The 10699-nt window shown below is 50.0% G+C and overlaps 1 protein-coding gene across 1 annotated transcript; it reads right to left on the bottom strand.

The window, feature by feature from the left end:
* Nucleotides 1-5869: 5869 nt before the first annotated feature.
* On the bottom strand, nucleotides 5870-7897 carry LOC137833307 (uncharacterized). Its single transcript, XM_068641664.1, has one exon. The coding sequence runs from the start codon at nucleotides 7895-7897 to the stop codon at nucleotides 5870-5872; it is 2028 nt and encodes a 675-aa protein (XP_068497765.1).
* Between the last annotated feature and the right edge of the window lie 2802 nt (nucleotides 7898-10699).

The following is a 10699-nucleotide window of genomic DNA, read 5'->3' as shown; positions in this document are numbered from 1 at the left end:
AGAACCCGGGAATCGACGTTTCCAACTGCAATTCTACTCATCACATCGTTGACGGGAAGGTCGTGCCCTTGGAGCTGGATGACTGAACCGCCGCCCTCAACCGCCACCTTACTCCTTCGCGCTTTATACTTGTTTTTGCCCCTTTTTGATGAACTTGTAACTTCTTTGAAGTATCGACCCTTTCGTCACGACTATGGATGACAATTTTTTTACCTTTGAGCTATCGAATTCCGTCTGTATGATTTTACCTTCATTTTTCGCCTTCACGTGCTTCGATTGCTTTGCCTGTACTCTACCCGTTTCTTTCGTTGCGTTGGGCGACCCTGTATACCCGGTGCCTTGCTCCTATCGTGTTCCTCAGAAACTGTCTCGCCTTCGTATCTATGAGGCCTCTGCCTCGTGAAGGTGTCAGTGGCTTTACCATTGCCGCAACGCAATAGTTGAGACCTACTCTGGGTCTTAAACACTTGGGATAAGGTCACGCGTCGATGCCCACGCCCATGGAGAGGCTTGCCTAACGGAGCTGTATCGTCCATGGGGTGTCTCAGACACCAAAGCGATCTGTCCCTTGATTCTTGGTGCCCGGCGCCCACGCCTAAGGAGAGGCCTGCTACAGCAGCACTGTATCGTCCTCAGGGTGTCTAAAAACGCCGAGTGCTGGGAAAGCTCGAAGCCCTCCAGGGGGTTGTTCCCTCCATGGTCTTTCCTTCCCATGGGTGTCGGGGAACAACCCTGCCAGCGGTTCACTCAGCATTTGGCGATCTCGTCTCCCTCCACAATCTTTCCTACCTGTGGGTATCGGGGAGGCGACGCCGCTAGTGACTAGTTTTGACTTCTTCGATTTCATCTCCCTCCACAGTCTTTCCTACCTGTGGGTACCGGGGAGGCGACACTGTTGATACTTGTATTGGCGACGCCCTCAACGTCTCATGCTAGCGACGCCTTCCACGCCTTCCACTGGCGATGCCTTGGGCGTCTCATGCTGGCGACGCCCGGTGCGGTTAGGTCGTTGACTTTACCTTGGCATTGACTTTGACTTTGACTCGGGTCGACGCCTGGTGGTATTGAAGAGCTCCAGGTCTCGCCCGTACCATCCACGTGGCGTTTCTCGCATGGCTGATGGGACATTCCCTCACTTGACTTGGTCTTGACATTTTCTGAGCCTGTGACCCATTCTCGACGGCGCATCGTACCCTCGGGCATTCTGTCGATACGACGTTTTCTGAGTGTTAACCAGCGGTGCCAAGGTCATCCTCCCATCCTCTGCCACGTGGCTTGATCACACGGTGCACCCATTTGCGTCGTTTGGCGCTCTAACTACAATATTTAGTTCTTCAAAATCTTGAACCTGTCCTCATCATCTTTGTGCTTTCGTAACCTACTTACACCCTTTCTCTTCTCGCAAAGAGTTCTTCTAGTGTTCGTTCCAACCAGCGTTTTACCCCCGCGTTTCCAGCAGGTCACTCTCTTCCAAACTTCCCAGATACTGTTCAGGCATGTATTCTCGTGTTCCTCCCCTCAGGGTTAACCCCAAGGACCTGTATACTTGGGCCTCGAGCGAGCTCCTTGACAAGTGCTCGTGCTTGCTTTCTACCCGGGCCAAGGGAACACAAAGGGGATTCGTGCTCCTATGATCACCGTGCCTTCGCGAAGAGGCACGACGACGATATTGCTGTGCTCCCTTGCACTTTAGGGGAGCTAGTGTGCGGAGACGAACGGGCCAACGACGGGGTCCCCTTCTTTTATTTCTATCAGGTGGTTTTCAAGACCATCGGCGTGCGCCAGCCCTTCTCCAGGTTTGAGAGGGAACTGTTGACAGAGATTAATGCTGCTCCGGCCCAGTTATATCCCAATAGCTGGGCTTTCGTCAAGGCCTTTGACATACTTTTTGGTTTTCTGGTTTGTGCACCCTCGGTTGATATCTTTCTTCACTTCTTTGAGGTGAAGAGGCAAAGGAATAATCTCTGGGTGACCCTCAATAATGTTCCTGGCAGGGTTCTCCTGTCCCCCTTCCAAAACTCCTTCACTGGGTGGAAGGGCAGGTTCTTCAAAATTTGTTGCTCTGATCTCGTTCCCTCTGCCCTAGATGGTTTTCCACTGTACTGGGTGAGGGAGACGAGGGCCCTCAAGTCCAAACCCTTCAAGAAGCTAGCCCCGAATGACCAGGTGGTTTGCCGGATCCTTGCTGAGGCGGGAGGTTTTGACTCTGCCACCTTGATCAGTTTGGAGTTCAACGCCAGAACCCTAGAGAAGTATATATGTACGAGTCGCTACCCTAGAAGCTTCCGCCTTTGATGCTTTCTAAATTTGTGTATGTTTTACTTCATGGTGTCTCTGACACGTTCGTCTCCCTTGGTGCAGGTTCGAAGATAAACCAGCAGCAGAGGTTTCAACTTACCCGGGCTCTGCGGGCTGAGAACGGGGCTTCGTCTTCCTCCCGTGCCGACTCCGAAGGCCACTGAAGAGTGGTTCGTTTGTGTTTTTTTTTTGTATGGGCACAGGGCCTGTAATGTTTGCCCTATTCGCCTTACTCCCATTTATCTCGAACACTACTTGTAAATTTAACTCTACTATACCATGCTTGGTTTCTGTAACGCCGCTTTACTTTTGCACACACCTCATATACTGTGCGTTTTTCCTCCGTCATGTTTCTTGGCGATGCTTCCTTTCTTGGCGACGCCTTCTCTTGGCGACGCTTTCTTCTTGGCAACGCCTGTCGCCGCTTCGAACGGAAAAAAGATAAAGACTAAAAACCAAGGCAAGGTTTTTCTCGAACTTCTTTTTTCTTTTATTCGGGTGACCTCATTAAAAAATCCCCGAAAGGGAAAAAGAGTGTCCTCTTCAACAAGATCGTTACATGGTTGCTTACATAAGTCAACTAAAATAAAACTTTAAGTTGGCTGCATTCCAGCTACGCGGAATGGGACCCCCCACCAAGGTCTCTAGGTTGTACGAATTGTTGCCTTTAGCCTCGGTAATTCTGAAGGGCCCGGTCCACTTGGGAGACAGCTTATTCTCCAGCTCGTATGGATGAGCCTTCCTCATAACTAGGTCACCAATCTGGAACTGTCGTGGCTTCACCTTAGAGCTGTATTGTTGCTCCACTCTTCTCTTTACTGCTTCAGCCTTTATTCTGGCCTCCTCCCTGGCTTCTTCTAGTAGGTCCAGGTTCACCCGCCTTTCTTCGTTGGATTCCTCCACCACAAAGTTTTGGAAACGTGGCGAGCTTTCATGTATCTCTACCGGGATCATCGCATCCGACCCATACACTAAGCTGAAAGGCATCTCCATGGTGGAAGATTGGGGCGTGGTGTGGTATGCCCATACGATCCTTGGTACTTCCTCCGCCCACGCCCCTTTGACCTTCTCTAGCCTTCTCTTTAGCCCCCTCAGCAAAACTCTGTTTGCTGACTCTACTTTCCCGTTAGTCTGGGGTGTTCGACTGATGCGAACACTTGCTTGATGCCTACCTCAGCACACGGGTTTCTCAACTACTGGCTAGCGAACTGGGTTCCATTATCGGATATCAGCCGCCTAGGTACGCCAAAACGACCCACAATGTTCTTCCACACGAAGTGTTGCACCTTGTGCGCAATGATCTGGGCCACGGGCTCCGCCTCTATCCACTTGGTGAAGTACTCGATGGCAACGATCAAGTACTTCATCTGCCTTATCGCCAGTGGGAACAGACCCAGGATGTCAATCCCCCAGGTATGGAAAGGCCACGGGCTGTATATGGATCGCAGCTCTTCTGGCGGCGCCTTGTGCCAGTCGACGTGCCTTATCTCCCTTTACTGTTGGCCAATAAAAACCTGCGCGTACCACCTTAGAGGCTAAGGACCTTCCTCCTACGTGGCTCCCACAAATGCCTTCGTGGAGCTCCGCCATTATTCGGATACACTCGTCGCCGCTCACGCACGTTAAGATAGGGTGAGTGAACCCGTGCCTGAACAACACTCCGTCCACCAGAGTGTACCTTGCGACATTTCTCTTAACCTTCTTACCCTCTTCAGGCTCCACTTGGAGAGCCCCATCCGCCAGGTATCGTCTGTATGGCGTCATCCAGGTGTCTCCTTCGGCTAAGGCACATATATGCATCTGCCTTCCTTCTTCGGGCGTGTCCGCGTACGCGCTAATGCGGGGCGTCTTCAGCATATCTTGGGTCAAAGAACGATGACTCCTTGGCCTCCTTCTTGCAGTACAAATCTGGAGGACATCCACCCTATTATCTTCCACGAACTTACGCATAACTTTGAGCGTCTCTTGGATCACTGTCCTCAGTCTACCCCCCCTTTGCCTGAGCTGGCCAGCTTGGCAAGCAGGTCAGCTCTGGCATTCTGTTCCCTTGGGACATGTACTAGCTCAAGAGCGCTAAATGCTCCTCTCAACAGTTGAACATATTGCAGATATGCTGCCATCTGTGGGTCTTTCGCCTGGAACTCACCCGACACTTGCCCTGTAATCAGTTTGGAATCACTCTTTACCAAGAGGTTTAGCGCGCCCATTCTTTAGCTAGGAGCATTCCTTCAATCAGGGCTTCGTATTCAGCCTGATTATTACTTGCCCTGAAGGCAAAGCGCAGAGCTTGCTCGATCAACACGCCATTGGGTCCTTCCAAGACTATTCCCGCACCACTTCCCTGCTGATTGGAGGAGCCATCAACCGAGAGTAACCACCGCGAGCCCGCCTCCACCTCTTGTTCACCTCCGGGCGAGAGTTCTACCACAAAATCCGCGTATACTTGCCCTTTGATGGATCCTCTGGGCTCATACTGGATGTCGAATTCTGACAACTCCACCGCCCAGCACACCATCCTTCCAGCTACGTCAGGCTTCTGCAGCACCTTCTGTATAGGGAGGTTCGTCATCACTACCACTGTAAAGCTGTGGAAGTAATGACGGAGCCTCCTGGCTGAAAACACCACCGCCAACGCTGCCTTCTCCAAAGCCTGGTATCTCGTCTCCGCGCATTGTAAGGCCTTGCTTACGAAGTACATGGGCTTTTGAATCTGGCTCTGCTCTTGGACCAGCACAGAGCTGATAGCTCGCTCTGTCACCGTGAAGTACAGCCGGAGGGGCACATCCGCCACCGGTTTGCAGAGGACGGATGGCGTGGCCAGGTATTCCTTCAACTTGATGAAAGCCGCTTCGCATTCGTCAGTCCATGCGAAACGACTATTTCTCTTGAGGAACTGGAAATATGGATGCCCCTTCTCTCCTCCGGTAGAAACAAACCTTGAGAGCACCGCCATCCGCCCCGTCAGCTGCTGCACTTCCTTTACTGATGTTGGGCTTCACTTGGCGATAATTGTTGTGCATTTGTCGGGGTTCGCCTCTATCCCCCTCTCCGTGAGCATGAAACCTAGGAACTTACCGGCCTCTACCCCGAAGACACACTTCTCGGGGTTTAGTTTGAGGCGGTACTTGGATATAGTGACGAACAACTCCTCTAGGTCCGCCACGTGCTGTGCCCTATCCTTCAACGCCACTACCATATCATCTACGTAGGCGTACACATTCCTTCCTAACATGGGCGCTAGGACCTTGTCCATCAGCCTTTGGTAGGTGGCGCCCGCGTTTTTCAGTCCAAAAGGCATTACCTTGTAACAGTAACTGCAAGTCTCTGTCATGAATGCAGTTTTGCTCTCATCTCTCGGGTGCATTTTGATCTGGTTGTATCCCGAGAATGCATCCAGGAAGCTTAGCACCTTGCAGCCGGATGCACTATCCACCAACGCGTCGATGTTGTGCAGTGGGTACGAGTCCTTCGGGCACGCCTTATTTAAGTCCGTGAAGTCCACGCACATCCTCCACTTCCCGTTCGCCTTCTTCACCAGGACGACGTTGGCTAGCCACTCAGGGTATTGGATCTACCTGTTGTGGCCAGCACTCAGCAGCTTCTGCGTTTCCTCCCTTACCAACAGCTGGCTCTCTTCGTTAAACTTTCTCCTTCTTTGGCGCACGGGGCGGACCGTGGCGTCCATGCTGAGGTGATGACAGAGAAAATCCGGGTCGATGCCGGGCATATCCGAGGCAGACCATGCAAAAGCATCCAAGTGGCGTGAAATCACCTCTGCCACCCACTCCTGCTCTTCTTGGCTCATCAAACGCCCTAGCTTAAACGTTTTGCCGACAATCTCCCATTCCACGGGATTAGCCGCCTGTTGATCCCTGCTATTATCCTGAATGGGCGCCGCCTCTTCCACGGGCGCCGTATCGTCATGTCCCTCCTCCATGAGTGTATCTACCTCGGGCGTCCCCCTCACGGGTGTGGCCTCGTCAGGCGTTGACCCGGCGGGCGTCGCCTCAATCATCGATGTGTCCGCACTGGGCGGACCCTCAAACACCATGAACACGCTTCTCTTCATTTTCAGGCTGTTTTCATAACACTTTCGCGCCTCCTCCTGATCCAACTTGATGACTATTACCTTGCCGCTGAGGTCCGGCAGCTTCATCTTCATATGGCGCGTGGAGGCTACTGCGTTCAGCCTATTCAACGCCCGCCTGCCCATCAAAATGTTGTAGGCGGAGTTGGCGTTTACGACCAAGTACCGGATGCTTTCGGTACGCGAGGCCTCTCCATCCGTGAACGTAGTCCTCAACTCCAGGTAGCCTCGGACTTCCACCTGGTGATCTGCAAAACCATATAAGCACCCTGTGTAGGGCCTCAAGAGGTCATGAGACAGTCGCAACTTGTTAAATGTTGACCAAAACATGACATCTACGGAGCTTCCTTGGTCGACAAGAACCCTGTGCACCTTGCGGCCCGCCGTGACAACTGAAATGACCACGGGATCGTTGTCATGCGGCACCACGTCTCGGAGATCCCCCCTTGTGAACACGAGGTCCAACTCCCACGGTTCACCTGAGATCCTTTCTTCAATCGAGTTGACCCCCCTCGCGTATTTCTTTCGCTGGGAGGCGGTGGGTCCTCCGCCGGAAAAACCTCCAGCAATGGTGTGAACCTCGCCGAGAACGGGCATCTCGTGCGCTTGTTCTTCCGTTGGCGCCGGCAGGGCGGCGGTCGTGGCAGGTTCTGCAACATAGTCCTTCAGAAAACCGCTTCTCACCAGCTCGTCTAGCTGGTAACCCAGCAACATGCAGTTGTCGATGTGATGACCAAAAGCCTCGTGGAACTCACACCAAGAGTCTTTCCGTGGCCCCAACACCTTGTCAGTCTTCGCCGGTCGCCTCAACCTCTCAGCTATGTTAGGCACGGCGATCAGGTCCTTCAACTCCACTACAAAGTTATATCTCGCCGGCCTTGCCCTCTCCCTAGTCGGGCGATCGCCTCCTGCTGGACCCCGGGGCTGGGGTTTTCTGGTTTCGTAGGAGCGCCTCCCCTCCGGCTTTTTCCTTCCCGTCGTGGTCTCGTTGACCCTGACGGGCTGAATCCACGTCTGCGCCCTCGGGCGGGAGGGCACTACGCTGGTTCGCTTCTCACACACTTCTCCTTCGGAAGCGATATGTTCCACCGCCCGACGCCGAATTTCAGCGAAAGTCCTTGGGCTATTGCGAATAATAGATTCGCAAAAAGGGTCGGGACACATGCCTTTCCTGAAGGTGTACACGATCATGGGCTCCTCCGACGTACCAACTTTCACCACTTGGGCCCCGAAGCGGTTGATGTATTCCTTGTGGGTCTCCCCTTGATACTGTTTCACATCAAACAGATCGTAGGAGACCGGCGGCGGGGCCTTGTTTGCCAAGTACTGCTCCCTAAACAGCTGCGACAACTGCCGAAAGGAGGTGATATGGCCATTTGGAAGGCTGATGAACCAGTCCATTGCCATCTCTGTCAACGTGCTCATGAAGAGCTTGCACCTTGCGGCATCAGAGCCGCCTACTAACACCATCTGCATGTGGAACGCAGTGAGATGCGCCTCGGGATCCTCCATCCCAGTGAAAATTGCTTTGGGCCCCGCGAACGTGTTGGGGATCGCCGCATCCAGAATCTCCTGCGAGAAGGGAGTGGAAAACTCCCTTGCGGGGTGAGGTTCTCCGTCTCGTCATGTTCGCGTTGCCCCTGATTGTTCCTTAGACCCCGACGCAACTCCTCATTAACATGGCGGAGCTCTTCGTTCCTCACATGCGAGGTTTCGAGAACCGCCTGCATGCGTTCTTGTTCCATCTTCGATTCCGCCATATCATCCTGCAGCCTCCGCATTATCTCCAGGACTTGCTGCATGGACAGTTCTTCGCCCGCCGCGCGTGCAGTACCTCATCTCGTGGTGGGCATTCTTCACTGTTTCCTCAAACTTCCCCCAACATTACTGTGACTTGATAGGTCTTCTCAAACTTGCGGTGGGACTGATGTTTTATATCGTGCCCCACGGTTGGCGCCAAATGTTCCGTCCGGTTGACCTGGGACGTCTTCGTGCGCGACCTCAACCGTCAGCTAGGGACTCCTTCCCACTGGTTACCTGTGGATTCCTGCAAAGAAGGACAAAAGGACGCCCTAGCGCCCGTTTGCACTCCGACGCTCAAGTCAGCCAGCAAGAAACACCAAAAACTCTGCACCTCCATATCGGAGCACCGTGTATGGCACTCTGAAGGTGGTAAAAAGGAAACTGTGTCTCGTGTATATTTTCTCGTTCTGGCCAAAATCCTTCCCTAGTTCCCTGTGCGTAACCTCAAGGCTCGAGCAAGCAACTAGAGTGTTTCTGGAAAATTAGCCAAAAGTTCGAACTCCGTTTCCAACATTCAAAGCGTTATTTATGCTACTCCTGCATTCAAAGCGCCTTAAAGCGCATTTAATTATAAAACGTAGCGCATTTAAGACGTTTAAACCGACTGGGAGCATTTATAGTACCTTAAACGTTCGAAACGGAAACTGTATTAAATAACCTTAATTACCTTGTACCTGACAAAATGGCGTTTCTAATCTGACCTGGCTGCTGTATACGTGGAGGGCCTCACAGCGCCGTGACCCCATCTGAGGGTATCTCCTCGTGTGAGTCCTCCTACCTGGGAGTGCGTCTGCACTAGGGGTGACTCTTTGGGTGCCAACTCATGCCCCCAACATCTAGCCACTCACTACGAGAGCGTATCTACCTTCCTCTCGTACCCTGCACCTGTGTGCCCTGGGCGTGACCCTCCTCATGAGTCGTATCTATCCCAAGGGCGTCTCTGGGGCAGCAGGGGCACTTCACGAGTCAGGTTGCTCTACATTGGCATTGCTACTATGGCCTTGAAGCCACCTTTCTCTTCTCTTTATTACTACCCCGGATCGTCGGGATTTGAGGCCTTCCACGGTGTCGCTCCCTCCATGGTCTTTCCTACCCATGGGTATCAGGGAGCCACACTGTGATTCCCTTGCCATTGTGGAACTTGACCTTGGCGACGCCCTAGTTGGGCGACGTCTTAACTGGGCGATGCCTTCACCTAGGCGACGCCTTACCTTGGCGACGCTTCGTCTTGGCGACGCTGGCACTTGGCGTCTCTTCACCTACGCGACGCCTTATGCTGACTTTGACCTTGACTTTATCAACGCCCGGATACGGAACGGTACAGGTAGTAAACATCTCAAGTAAATAATAACAAAATTACAGTTCTTTCATTCATGATCAATTAATAAAATTGAATAGAATTGAATAATATTAAAATTGGATTATAAATGAACTTAATACGATTATACAAGATTTTTATTTTTCGTAAAATTGTTAATAAATGAGCACTTCAAATTTGTCATTCTAAATAATAATAAATAAACACATAATAATAATCTTCATATCTTTTAATAATTTAATAATAATGTATTTAAAAAAATATTCTTCATATCTTTTGAAATTTTGAATAAATACTCTTGCATATAGCATTTGAAATAGGTTTTAAAGATTCACTTTTGTAAAAAACCTTTACCTATTCTGGTCTTTTGCTGCAATCTTATTCTTTTTTGTTGTTGCCTTATTCTTTTATGGCAAAACACATCCAAAAATCCTTTTTATGGCAAAGCACATCCAGAAAATGAAGCGAGAATTAAAAAAGTTTCCCCTTTTAATATAAGTTTCTCATTCTCAATATGGGTCTCCTTTTGAAATTTTTAAGCACTACTCTTGCATATAGCATTTCAAACAGGTTTTAAAGGCCCACTTTTGCAGTAAAACTTTACCTATTCTGGTATTTTGCTGCATTCCATTTCTTTTTTGTTGTTGCCTTCTTCTCTTATGGCAAACCACATCGAGAAACCCTTTTTATGGCAAACCACATCCTGAAATCCTACTTTCGTTCAGAATCAATGCCATGCAACGAAAAAGGTTCTATTTTGTTTCCTTTATGTTCTTTTATAGTTCATCTTTTTCAATGATTCATCCCTTTTCCTTTCTGTTGTATCTTTTGCACCTGAACCAATCCTTGCACTCTTTTTTTATGTCTTCATGTTTTAATCTTTGTTATTGGAATTTTCACATTTCTGTTTCAAAGTAAAATTATCTTCTAAATTTCTAATTAGGGTTTTGTGTTTGTTTAATACGCCAATAAAGTTTATTTTTTTACTAACGGTATCATTTCGTTTTTCACATTGTTTTAATTTATTTGATGTTCTGAAATACATTTTTATGGTCTTCATTGTGATATGTTTTTTTTTTCTTTTATGCCATTTCAGTTTTGATACAACTTTTAAAAATACTTTTTCTTTCCATCTCTTTTGAGTACATGTGACCTCTTTTATGCCTATTTGACAATAAAGTGTATATTTTTTG

This window comes from Phaseolus vulgaris, chromosome 6 (assembly GCF_000499845.2).
Source record: "Phaseolus vulgaris cultivar G19833 chromosome 6, P. vulgaris v2.0, whole genome shotgun sequence".
Taxonomy (NCBI): domain Eukaryota; kingdom Viridiplantae; phylum Streptophyta; class Magnoliopsida; order Fabales; family Fabaceae; genus Phaseolus; species Phaseolus vulgaris.
This window is presented reverse-complemented; position numbering and strand designations above follow the sequence as displayed.